Source organism: Eurypyga helias, unplaced genomic scaffold, assembly GCF_000690775.1.
Source record: "Eurypyga helias isolate BGI_N326 unplaced genomic scaffold, ASM69077v1 scaffold36566, whole genome shotgun sequence".
In the NCBI taxonomy this organism is placed as follows: Eukaryota; Metazoa; Chordata; class Aves; order Eurypygiformes; family Eurypygidae; genus Eurypyga; species Eurypyga helias.
In genome coordinates this window covers 1-13,734 of record NW_010256605.1, presented here as the reverse complement: position 1 = coordinate 13,734, position 13,734 = coordinate 1, and the positions used below count along the sequence as shown (strand labels likewise).

The 13,734-nt window shown below is 50.1% G+C and overlaps 1 protein-coding gene across 1 annotated transcript; it reads right to left on the bottom strand.

Moving 5' to 3' along the window:
- Window positions 1-3,068: 3,068 nt before the first annotated feature.
- SLC19A2 (solute carrier family 19 (thiamine transporter), member 2) lies at window positions 3,069-13,729 on the bottom strand (the record flags this gene model as incomplete). The annotated part of the gene is made up of 6 exons (XM_010153724.1): window positions 3,069-3,194; window positions 3,421-3,562; window positions 5,511-5,703; window positions 9,702-9,924; window positions 12,958-13,563; window positions 13,661-13,729. Coding segments are annotated over 6 exons (1,359 nt in total), but the record flags the coding sequence as incomplete, so codon positions are not given.
- Window positions 13,730-13,734: the final 5 nt, after the last annotated feature.

Here is a 13,734-nt window from a genome sequence, read left to right as displayed (position 1 = left end):
GTTCACTGAGAGAAGGCAGATGAGTGAATTTCAGAGCCAGCCTGACGTGCTGACACTCCTACCCCAGCCATTAAGCTCTCAAGGAAACGCTTGCAAGAACAGCGCTTTTCCCTAGACCACCCATTATCCTCTTGTTTCTGGTGAGGTGCAGAGGGCTTGTTAGGCTACCACCCGCTCCGACCTGGCAGCAGACAGTCAGAGCCCAGCCTGTAGGATCAGATACAAGCCACCTCTTCTGGAAGCACAAGACAGGGAGAGCTTTCTGAGTCAGTGAAGTGTGGGTGTGTCAGGATGGGGAGCTTACAGCACTTCTTCCTCAGGGCCTCGATTTTGTAATGAGGTCAAGGTAAAGAGAGAGGTCCTGCTCCATCGCAAACCTGCACCCGCTTGCCCTTAGTCGCCCCCAGCGAGACTGATGCTTCCTAACCAGTTACCTTGCACCACTGGGTAAAATTTTCTCCCCCCCGGACCAGTCTGCACTGGAACTAGAGTAGCATTTCTGAACTGCTCAGCAATTAAGGACACAAGACCCGAGACACTCGCGCAGAGTTCCGCAAACCTACACAAAGCAGTCAGCCACCACCACCTTTAAGGCTTGGTTCTTTTTGCACGGCTAGTCCCGTGTTCTCCCACTCTTTGTAACACAGATGCTCAGAGCAAGCTTCCTAAGTCAACTGCAGCGCCACGGATGAGCGAGGTATTAGACACAAAACAAACACCGGCCACGCAAGATATAGTAAAGTATTTTTATTTAACAAAAATAGCTATTCAGTTGGAAACCAACAACATCGATGTGCTCACAGGATTTCAGAGGCATCAGTAACCGCACACAGCTCCAGCCAGGCTCTACAGTCACCTCATCACCACAGCAACAGCATAGTGCAGGAACCTGAACACCACCCCACCGCGGGGCCCGGAGACCTACGCAGCGTAGTGAGCCTCCCCAGTGCAGCTGCCACCATTTCATCACTTCGGTGGGAAATAAAATCACTGTTATTGCTGTAAATTCATTAGCTTGTTTCTGACTTGCTTTCAAAGAGCTGGCTTCTTCCCCACCTAAATGTTTGTTCTCTGTGTGAAAAACGCGATTAAGATCGAGCTGCTCCTTGCGACCACTGGACACGAGCACTGTGCACCCACTGCTCGCGCCCAGCTGTGACCGCCCTCAGCCTGGGGAGCCCAAGGGGCAGGACACGCACTCGCTATCCCCTCTCCCAGGGCAGCTCGACAGGCAGCACCTCATGGCTCCTGATCTTTTTAAAGAGAAAAGACAGTGAAGAAAGGAATTTACACAGGGGTGGCTTCAAGTTTCCATTTCGGGATAAGGCAGTTCCGTTTACCTGTGTAAATGCCAGTACAGCCGAGTCCCTGTGTTTGGGGGGGTGTTTTGGGAGGCAGGCCGCCAACAGAGAAGCTCTGGGGAGTGGGTTCCCGTGAGCAGCCAGCCTGGAAGGGCTCCCTAGAACCCAGGCAGCACATCCCAAACACACCAGCCTCGCGTGGTAGAGGCTGAAGCTCACACAGGTGATGAGAAAGGCCATACCTGTCCCAGCCAGGGGAAAAAAGCCTTTCCAACCCTGATGCCGTCGAGTCTCCTTGGCACTAAAGCAAGCAATGAACTCAAGCTGCTTCTTCAGGCTCTGACTGGCGGAAGCTCCAACCAGCACAGAGAGAAAGCACAGAAGGACGCATGCTGCATCGCATCTTCTCCATTGCCAGTTCTCCTGTACTTTTAAACTCGCCACAGCCTACGCAGCAAGAGTCTGTAGGCCATTTCCACAGTATACTACGGATATCCGTTGCTGTGCCCGTCATTGTGCCCGAGTATCTAGGTGCTCAAGCCCAGGACAACCCTGTGAAACTCCTTCCCAGTGCTGAAGCAATTTAGAAAAAAATAAAATATTTAAAAAAAAAACCCAAGTGTGAGGCAAGTCCCAAACTGCTCAGACTGGACAAAGTAAAAGAACTGCCAACTCCAAACATTCATTATCCTGCTAAGGTGGAAAGAAGAGGTAGAACTAGTGTGCAGAGGCTGACCAGAAGCACAAAGGCATTTTTAAAAGGGGAAGAACTGACAGACCAGAAATCAGCATTTTTCAAAGCCTCAGGCGTTCATCCTAACTACCGGAACTGAAGGTGTCTGTTTAGTCACCGCAGTTGTGAGGCTCCAAGGCTGCACACAATAGCTTAAAATCCCACAAAAGTCACCTTCCTTCTCAGTGCTACACTAACATCCACCACCCCGCTGACACAGCCCAGCTCCCAGGGCTGCGAGACAGCGGCTCCTGTAAGGCAGGAATGTGCAGTCCCAAAGGGCAAAGGCAAGGATGCCCAAGGGTTTCTCAGAATAGCATTGTGTTTACTTAAACTCCCTCTAAGCTTCCCCTCCAGCTTTACAGTCCCCCGGGGCACAGGCCCTCATGGCATAAGTAGCCCTGCTGATAGCCAATTCACCAGCATCACAAGTTGCCCCAGGACACTTAATTTTGGGGAAGCACCACGATCAGCTACGGTGACACTGGCAGCAGGGGCAGCAGAAACAGAACAAGCAACTCAAGCGTGTGCGTATGCCGAAAGTGTACTAGTGCTTAACGCGGAGCATCCAGCATCACGGGGAGGCACCGGAGGGTCACGCTGCAGGGCACAGGCCTAAGGTCACCTCCTGTCCCAGGCCTGGGGCTCCAAGGGGGTCTGTTAACGTGCCTGCAGTTCTGCCCTGCAGCAGCACCACAGCCACGGAGAGCGCGGCAGTCTACCAGACAATCCCGAAGCTGCCTTTTCAACGGCCTTAGACTAAAACCTCCCCAGGCTTTAATTCTTTGAGGAAACTCTGTGTTCTTCGCTGCACATCGCATACACGCGATGGAAGAACAAAAGGCATTTTAGAAAGAAGATATTTGTTCTTACTTACGTAAGAGCCAATACATTCACCTTCTAAAATGTGCTACTAATATAGTATAAATACAATCAAATACCATTAATGGGACTGCCTTGGGAAGAAAAGGCAGAAATTAAAAAAACAGACCTAAGTCTTCATACGTAGCCACCCAGAGTCTTCACTTGGTGCACTACTGGCTTTCAGGAGATCTGCTTTGCGTCTGCTCTTGTCTTCTGTAAGCTCTCACAATACTGTATATCCCACTGGTCAAGAACACCACCGAGATGGCCGCAAAATAAGAGGCATAAATCATGAACTGCAGAGAAAGGGGAAAGAAAGTTAAAAAAAGAAGTGGTTAAACCAAGCGGTTACTAAATCCGTAAGCAGGTCAATACATGAGCTCCCTTCCTCTTTTAAAAGATCAGAAATCAGTAGTTATTTCTGTCAGCAAACCCTTGACTCAGAAACAGGTGGCTGAGCACCTTTACAACTTAGCTTTACTGGCAGGAGGGAGGACGGTAAACCAAGAGAGTCCACCATACCTGGGTGAAGATGTCCAACCCAAGCCCGCTGGCATCCACCACAATCAAAGTGAGCAGCGTCTGAAGCGCTAAGGCAATGAAAGTATTGACCCCAAACACCAGTGCGTACCGCTCCACGCTGAGGTTTGTTGCAATTTGGAACCTGGAAAGAAAGGGATGACCAGAAATACAAGGACAAGCAAAGAGCAGGAAAATACAAGAACAGGAGGAACACCTCCTGGACAGGACAACTGTGCAACCGGACAAGGGATAACAGATTTAAATTGGAAGCGGGTAGATTTAGGTTAGATATAAAGAAAAAAATTCTTCCCAGAGAGGGTGGTGAGGCAGTGGGACAGGTTGCCCAGAGAAGCTGTGGATGCCCCATCCCTGGAAGTGTTCAAGGCCAGGCTGGATGAGGCTTTGAGCACCCTGGTCTAGTGGAAGGTGTCCCTGCCCATGGCAGGGGGGTTGGAACTGGATGGTCTTTAAGGTCCCTTCCAACCCAAACTGTTCTGTGATTCTATGAACCTGAAGAGTTAGAGTGACTGGTCTGGTATCTTCCACGGCTACCTTGCCTCACACAGACAGCGTGCTTCTCTAAAACAGGATCACAACAGACCAGCACAGTGGCTAGAAGAGACCCACAGAGATATCTAAAAGGCCAACCCCCAACAACCTTTGGGACCTCTGTGTGTTTCAGCCTTACTGAAGCTGCGCTTCTGTCTGATGCGGCTCAGGGGCCTTGTCACCCAGAGAACATACTCTGATCCCAGAGAGCTGTCGGCAGCCTCAAAGCATCAGCCTACTGCAGCGTGGTCCATGGATTCCTGCATCCTTCGGACCAGGCTTCCTTTTGCAGTTACCACTTTCAGCACCTCCCCTCACACTGTGCCCGAGCTATCTTGCAGTGATTATGGGCGTGTGCTTCACCAACAGCTGTGTTCTCCCCAGAGGGACAAATACTACCAAAGAAGATTTCCTGCTCACAGGTTAGGGAAAGTTGATGCTACAACATGGGCAAAGGATTGTCCTCTCCTCATCTGCCAATGCTCCATTCCAGCCGTGTTTAGGAAAAAAAAAAAAGAAAAATCACTCCCCTGGCAAGCAGCACTACTTAATATTTAAAAATAGTCACCTTAGTGTCTTAAGACTTCTAAGCTTGGGCAGGCTACTAGTCAAATATCTCTGTTGTGGCTTAAACTTCATCAGGCACTAAGCACCACACAGCCGCTCACTCACCTCTCCCTCCCCCAGTGGGATGGGTGAGAGAATCAGAGGCAAAAGGTTGAGATAAGAATAGTTTAATAATTGAAAATAAATAAAATGATACTGATACTATTACTACTGATAATAATATGCAATGAAAAGGAAAACAACAAATGGAAACAGAGCCAAGCAATACAACCACTCACCACCTACCAACTGACACCCAGCCCATCCCCAAGCAGCGAGAGCCAGAGCGGTGAGAGAATCAGAGGCAAAAGGTTGAGATAAGAATAGTTTAATAATTGAAAATAAATAAAATGATACTGATACTATTACTACTGATAATAATATGCAATGAAAAGGAAAACAACAAATGGAAACAGAGCCAAGCAATACAACCACTCACCACCTACCAACTGACACCCAGCCCATCCCCAAGCAGTGAGAGCCAGAGCAAGTGAGCCCCCCCAGCCAACTCCAACTTATATACCGAGCATGATGTTTTATGGCATGAAATAACCCTTTGGTCAGTTTGGGTCAGCTGTCCTGGCTGTGTCCCCTCCAAGCTTCTTGTAGAGAAGAGACTGGGAACACAGGTGCAATATGAGAAAAGGAAAGATCCCTTAGCAACAACTAAAGACATGAGTGTGTTGTCAACATTCTTTTCAACACAAACCCAGCAGACAGCCTCACACTAACTACTGTGAAGAAAATCAACTCTATCCCAACCTAGAACCAGCACAACCTCTGTGCCTCCGTTTCCAACCTGAATCACAACACAAGCCCTTACAACAGACATCCAGATCCCTGGTAGTTACAGGGAACTATAGTTACTGGGAAAATACGCCAGCTTTCACACCAGCTGTAACCTGGAGAGGAATTCACATTAAGGAGATACTCACGTTGCTATTGTGATCAGCAGCATGTAGATAATTCTGAAGACAACGTATGATGCGTAGCACACCCAGATGTTGCGAACAGTGTCCATGATATATACAGCAGCAGCAATAAGAAAGGAGAACAGGGCAAGTGCTACTTCACCCCACATTGCCCAGGATGTTTTTATGTGACCCACAACAAACACTGCAACAGCTCCTGCGAGAGGAAGAAAAGCATATCTGTCAGTTGTTGCAGTTGGAGCGATTTGGAGACTGTGTATTAGGGGCTCTTCAGCCCTTAACAGCCAAACACAACAGAAGTGGAGGACACCAATGTGCACACCTTAGCAGCTCTCCTTCCTGACTGCTCTCTCACCTGGAAACCTGCTGGAAACTCCCATTCACTCTTACAGGAACCAAAACTAAAAGGTCAAAGCTGACTGCCTGGGAAGTCTCCTCCCTGGCTTCAGGAGCACAACAGCTCCAGGACTCAGGCCACTGCCGCTCAGCCCTCTGCGCCAGACTGTAGCGGTGTAGTCAACTGGGCTACAGAGGAATGCAAACTCTGGTTCTCAAAAGCACTCAGCTACCTATTTTTTGGGGTAGTGTCTTCCTGCCTCCTTCAATACACAGCTGTTAGGTTTTTCTACCTCCTGGGAGAGCTCTATGTTTACTGTCATCCTCTTGCTGGGCTGTAAGACTAAGAGCAGGGGTCCAAATCCGTGTCTCCTGGGATGCAGCCTAATTGCAAGCTTCAATCACACACTGTTGATTGTGGAAGAACAATCCTTTACAGCCAGAAGAGGTTTGTAACTCCCACTGGATTTTATGAAGGGGGGATGGGGAAAAAAGACAGATCACAAGATGGCAAGAGTGTGATATTTCATGCTACAAAATGAGCAGACAAGGTGTGTTTTGTGCACTATGGCAGTTGTAGTGAATGAGGAGCCCAAATACATATTACATTACAGTAGGATCCCCGTCTGAAGCAGGCCTTGTCCTGCAAACAAGCCAAATAGCAACCAACAGCATAACAACGCTGCTGTACACAGCAAGTAGACAAACAGCATACTGACAAAGGGAGGTTTACTGGAGAGCTGAGAAAAAGGGTTGTATTCAGCATTTGACCACTGTACAGAAGTGCTACAGTGCAGCGTCTAAGCTCTTTGTAGCCCTCAGCCAGCCTGCTATCTCACAAATCCTCCAAGCATGTGAAGGCTCCTTGTGTACCATCAGCATGTACAAGCCTGCAACCCTGTCAGACCTCACACCAGCCTTGCAGGCCAGTGAAGAAGGTACCTATGCCAAAGGAACAGAATTTATTTCCCCCAAACTCTTCTTCCCAATGTCTGCTGTGACACTACCTGACTTTCTTCTCTTTGAAAGTCTGGCTCCCTGACTACCAAAACCTTGAGATGTAAAAAGAAGCAAAGTCCTAGAGCCTTCTTTCAACTGCCTCAAATTCCAAAATTTGGGAACAGACATTCAGTACTTGGAATCTTGTGGCAACTCAAAGCTGCACTCCCCCTACGTCTCAAGGTTCTATCAGCCAGACACCTAATTATGAGAACAAACAATCTGTGTCCTGCAGTTAGACACCTACAGCCCACTCAGTGGGCTGAGTTCACATTCCAACCTGATAGAGGATTCCAACATTCCCAGACAGATGCAAAGATACAACTAAACAGTCAGTTGAAATCTCCAGGAAGAATACTATTTATATTGCCTAGGACACAGGGGGCCAACAGCCACAAGTCACCACACTCGACTCCAACCCTGCTGCGGGGCAGCACAGCTACAGGCAGGGGTGGCAACACCATCTCACACAAAGGCAGCCATTCTGTGCTGGGTTACGAGCACTGCTTGGCAAAGAGCCATGAAAATAGCAAATCAGACCTGGGATGCACCAGGAAAGGTATTTCTGGTAAAAGGAGGTAAGTGAAGAATATTAAGGTTCTTTAAGTCTGAGGCCTCACTGAATAAAGCTGAGTACAGCTCTGGTTATCCATCCTCAAAGAAGAGTGCAATTCTCATGAGACCCCACCTGGAATGCTGCATCCAGCTGTGGAGCCCACAACATAAGGATACAGACCAGCTGGAGTGAGTCCAGAGGAGGCCACGAAGATACTCCGAGGGCTGGAGCCCCTCTGCTATGGGGACAGGCTGAGAGAGTTGGGCTTGTTCAGCCTGGAGAAGAGAAGGCTCCGGGGAGATCTTATAGCACCTTCCAGTACCTGAAGGGGCTACAAGGAAGCTGGGGGGGACTTTTTACAAGGGCCTGTACTGACAGGACAAGGGGTAACGGGTTTAAATTGAAAGTGGGGAGGTTTAGGTTGGGTATCAGGAAGAAGTTCTTCCTGGAGGGGATGGTGAGGCACTGGCACAGGTTGCCCAGAGAAGCTGTGGATGCCCCATCCCTGGAAGTGTTCAAGGCCAGGCTGGATGAGGCTTTGAGCAACCTGGTCTAATGGAAGGTGTCCCTGCCCATGGCAGGGGGTTGGACCTGGATGGTCTTTAAGGCCCCTTCCAACCTAAACCACTCTATGGTTCTATAAACTCTAAACAGGTTGGTGCAGAGAGGGGCTAGTAAGATGACAAAGTGAACAAAGAGCTTAACTTTGCCAGAGAACAACTATAAAACCTTAACTTTTTTGGCCCAAAGCAGAGAACAATAACTATAGATAGGCCAGAATGAGACAATTTGGTGCTAAAATACAACCTTGGCATGAAGTCAGAGATAAATAAACTGCTTATTAATAAATTCAAACTGGAAATCAGAACAAGTTAGATCATTTGCACTAGTGCCTGGGAATTCAGGTCGCTGGATGCTTACCCTTAACGGGTCCCTTCAGTCTTGTTATACACATCAGGCTTTCAGTTGAGATTGTTACTTCACTAAACTTCACTTGATCCAAGCAATGAATTTGTGTCAGCCAGAGATATTTTTTTTGTTCAGAGACAGAGGCTAATTTACTTTGAGAAAACATCATCCAGAATCATTCAACCATTTACCCACAACAAAACCACCACAAAAATGGGAAAGTAACAGCCTCAGTTTTGCATGAGTTTAGTGCCAACCACCTTCTCTTCCAATAGGTCCATTGTTCACAGGCTTTTAAAAAGGGGACCTTGATATCAGAAGATGTTCATAAGAAGGTTTGGCAAATATTCCTCTTTTTTTAAACCTTCCCACATTTAGCCACACTATAGGTCATCTTTCCCTTGCTACAGATTATTCTCCTTCCTGGGGCCTAGGCAGGATCGCAGAGTAAGCCAGATCAGACAAGAAATAGGAGCCACAGCACCATGCTAGAGTGGAGGAGCAGTGCATGACTGTATCCTATTGAAGGGCAGAGCACACCAAAGACAATTCAACAGCCAAAGCCTTCAGAATCAAGTTGCCAAGAGTTTCAAACCCAACTAATAATGAGGGGTAGGTCAGAACTATAAGACAGCCACAGCTTCCCACTGACCTCCAAGAGGGAGATAAGCATGCCCAAGAAAATGCTAAGCCACCCTTGTTTGGATGCCTTGGTTTCTTTTTCCCCCCAGGCAGGTGATGTCCACAGCAGAGGGTGGAACGATGACCCATCAGAGGAAAAGAACATACTGCAGCAACACCGGGAGTGCCTCTGCAAGGGTACGCTAGCTGTACTGAAGAGATTGTCCTAGTTCCAGGAATGAAACCTTATTAGACAAATGCATAAACAAACATGCGTGTCGACTGACCTGCCTGGCCCTTTCAAGTCAAGCAATGTCTTTCATCTCAGCAGCTTTTCTGCTTAACAGTGCTGAAGTGGCTACGTGGTGGCTCACTGCGCGCAGCGCATACGCAGGAAGCCTTCGTACGCTCCCTACGCTGCCAGGGCAATAAACCCACAAGACTGAGGTTGGCTGCACGTGGTTAAAACAAGTATAACCCCACTGCCACAGTGACAGCCAAGAACAGTCAGCCACATGCCTGGAGCCTCCCGCCAAGGATTTCAGAATGACTTGGGAGGCTCCTTTAACACACCTACACGCTGGATTACGCAGATCAGGGCTGCATACAGCACAAACCCAACGCCGAGTACCTTTACCTGCGCGTGTCACCGGACACTCACCCTGAACGCTGGGGTTGCCTCTCCCGCACGCAGGGGTGAATGCCATACCCTTCCAGACCACGCTCTGGTGACCCGGAGGGACAGCAGAGCAGGAGCTATGTCCGCCGCTTACCTAGCAGAGTGGAGGCTGCCTCCACGGCGCCGTTGTAGATCTCCGTGCTGTGAGAAGGCAGCACCATCTCCCACAGGCCCTGAACATAGTTGATGACCTGGAAGTAGCCGCAGGTGGACAGTGCCCACCACACGGACCAGCAAAGCAGGGTCTGGGAGGAGTAGCACTGCAGGAAGTCCTGCCACAGATCTTTGAGCACCTTCACAATGTCTACTTTCTGCTCCTGCGTAGACTGGAAAAGGAAGGGGAGAGAAACATTAGCCGTTGTTTGTAAAGGCTTCACATTGCTCCAGAAAACTGCCCCTTTCAAGTGGTCAGGGACACTGGACAAAACCGCTCCCAGAGTAACGAATAAACAGCTTTCCTGTGCCACAGTCCCAGCAGCCGGTCTCTGCCCCAACCAGGGCTGTCCCATTACGTGCAGAGGGAGGATTCAGCCCCAAGCACCCCTCAGTCTCTGGGTCTCTCAGGCAGAGAGCAGAAACTCCTAGCTGTTAGAAGTACTACGTGAGCAACTGAAGGGTACCAGAGGGAAGAGACACAGGAGAACAGGACACGATACCCACTTGGACGCGACAGGATCAGCAGCCAGCCATTCCAACCATAAAGGTACCGCTGACACTTTTCACAAGTCCCGATCCAAACTCAATCAACTTTAGTTGTGTGGAGAATGTGAAAGCCACCAGATGAGTATTCTGTCCCCACAAATAAGTCAATTTTCTTTGGTAGCAGCATTCAGGGATTATAAGTGTTCGAAGAAGCGGCCTCATTACCCCACTCTGCCCTGTTTGTGTTCGCCAAGGTGCTGAAGGTGACCGACATCGCCTGTGGATCTGAAGGGAAGCGCAAGCTCCTTCTGCCAGGCACCGCTATCGCGAATGGCAGCTCCTGCCTATGCAAGTGCCATGAGATAAAAGTGAAGCTTTCCCTTCCAAATCTTTCTAGAAAAGAGCACAAGAGTGGGCAGACCCATGAAGTGGTTTGAAAAAAAACCCCAAACAAACCCACTTTGAAAAGAGGTCAGTTCCAGCAACCAGGGATGGTGACAACCGAAAACTGTCTTTTATATACAGGCTGTTACAGTCCTGTCCTTAAGCACCTTATGCCAACAGCGTCAGAGGAAATGAACATCTCTGTAGGTGGAGCTGCTAATTACCTTTGCTGCACACAGACACAGAACCTCTGTAGACACACAAGCCCCTTCGCGTGCTCTGTCAGAGCAGCGATTACTTTGTGTGAGACTGGGCAGAGCTCCAAGGCCCACCCAGCATCTCCAGCCCCCTGGAACTCAGATTCCTGTGGGGAAAACGTACGGCACTGTCACAGGACTGGGCTATTGCGCACTGTGCCGTCACACGTCCAGCTTCAGGGAGGCTTCCAGTCAGCAGCAGCAACCCGGCAGTATGTCCTTTCCACAGGGGAACCGTGCAGTGTGTGCCTGGGAAAGACTATTCTCCACGAGCAATAAAAACTCCCTTTAAGGTGTTTCTACTGAAAGCCCCAAACACCACAGCTTAACTCAGCCCTGAACTCCCTTTTTGTTCCCACCCCTTGAGGCGTCACCGGTTTCTGAGCATCTTTAAGAAACACCACACAGTCCCACTGGTGCTTTGCCGATGGCAAAACGCTTGCTCCACGAGGGAGACGCCGTTCCTCCAAAGCCCAATGGAACAACTCGGGAAGAGGTCAGCTCGCAGCAATGCTACTTCAGTATCCCAGCTCCCACCCAGAAGGACGGGCACAAAGCTCAGGTGTAGGCACAGGAGAACCAGGGAACTGTCCTGTAGGCTGCAGAAACCGACGGCGCATTCAGCCCAAGGATGAGCGGGATACGCCAGAACAGCCCGTCTGCCCTCTCACTCCTGGCGACGCTCGTTCAGTACAGTTATTCCTACAGCCGTCCGGTCGCGCTCGGGAAATATAGTGGCTGCTACCTTAGCGGGAAGGACTGTCATCCCACAGCAACGCCCTTCGGCTTTTAGCACCGGGTATAACTGAGCTCTGGAGAATTATGCAGTTGTACTTGCTCCTTTTCTGCAGCGTTCACCGTTAGTTTGGAACCAGCCTTGCTCCCATGGGATGGGAGTACGGCAAACAAAAGCAACAGGTAAGGGATATTAATGCCTTACTGGCACAGAATTTGTCTGAAATACTCTGCAGCATGCAGTATGCCACAGTTAAAAATACTTTTGCTCGCACAAGACTGTGCTGGATGGGGCAGGATTAGGTCCCTGGAATGTTAATACCTTTAATTCCCAGCTGGAGCCCAAGGAAGCTGAAAGCAACCCCAGATGCTCCCTCCCCTGACCGAACTAACCAGGACTTACTTGCTAAGTGAAATACCCATTAGCTGACTAAACCAACAGCAGCGCTTACCTTCTGTCTTGTTCTCGGGAGCACAACCTCCTCCTGACCGAGGAACAAGGCTGACCCCTCTCCAGGGCCTGGAGTCCCCCCTGTCATGACAGCCTCTTCCTATGTGTGGGGCAGCGTGGCAGAGGCCTGCCCAGCACGCAGCTAGGTAGGCACATCGGGCCTCAAACTGGAGGCTGCCCGCTCGTCACCCCGTGAGGCCCAGCACGTCCCACCACCCAACAAGGGCGCCTGCGCCCTCGTTTCCAGAGAGGTGACTTTGTTAGGGGTTACGTAGCTCACAAGAGCCGCAGGTTGGGGAACCACTTGGTGCTCTCATGGCCTGCCTTACACTGTTATTATGCAAAGGTGTTTCCTGTGATTTATTCTGTCCACCTACTTCATCAATGGCAGCCCGTGAGTGCTCTCAATGACTACTGCAGATTCCTTCCCGGATCCTAAGACAAAATCCAACTACTACACAGCTTGTTACTGCACAACAATTGCAGTAACGAGTGTTTTCAAAACAAGAATTGCCCCTTGACTGCAAGTCACAGGGCGCGTCCAGGAGCGCACACAGAATTTGAACACATACACCATTTTTAGTGCCCCAGCGATGTCCTTCGCTTTGTACCGTTCAACGGCAACTTGATGCCCAGAGAATTTTAACCACAGACTTGGGAGACATGCAGAACAACTTCAGGAAAACCAAGGAGCTGCCTTCCATGCTCAATCAGCAAGAGGAAGCCAGGAATAAGTGTTCCTGTACCATAAGTAAGGGAGCGGGATAAGCATCGGGATACTTTTTGCTGTTGGATATTACACCTATCCTGCTGTGTACACATATTACATGCACGACATCCACACGCACGTTCTGCCTATGTAAGCCCAGGGCAGAACTCACCTGTTTCTCTGCTGACTGACCCTCCCCGTTTAAGGGAACTTTTGTCTCATCCCCCCAGCCGGGTGCCCTCCGCACGCCAGGGTGATCTTGGACAGCCGATCCATTCTTGCAGTCCATGACCTTCATTTCCCAACTGAGCTGCTGGCTTGAGACATGGTGAAAGAAAAGGCTTTTTTGTGGCATCGGCAGGAACCACACTGTGCCAAAGGCAATGGATATGCTGGTTAAGGAGATGACATTCAAGCTGAAGAGAGACCATCCCGCCACCGACACAAGGACTTGGCCAGACACCGAGCCCACGGTGTAGCCCACCAGGGTGGCACTCCGGCAGTAGCTGGTGACTTTCTGGTACAGGTTGACGTCAACGACGCTGTAGATGTAGGAGTAGTAGGCGATGTCGGTGGCAGTCCCCATCCCGTAGAAGAACTCGAGGAACTGGACGGCCCGCAGCCCCTGGGCATAGAGCAGCATGAACCAGGTGACGATGAGGCTCAGGCCCTGCAGCAGGACCACAGGCTTGTAGCGGAGGTAGTCCGTGGCCAGGAACACCGGGAACAGCAGCGCCAGGTAGGAGTAAGTCCACACCGGGTAAATCTCGTTGAACACCTGGGGGGGAAGGGGAAGACGGTGGTAACCCACGGACTGCGAGGAAAACCCCAACAGACACCCAGGAGGGGCTGCGAGGGGCCCGGCGCCGCGTTACCTGGGTCTCGGTGAGGTTTTTGTGCCGCTCCAGCAGGTAGCGGGTGAGGAAGGGCTCGGAGGGCCGCACGCTGC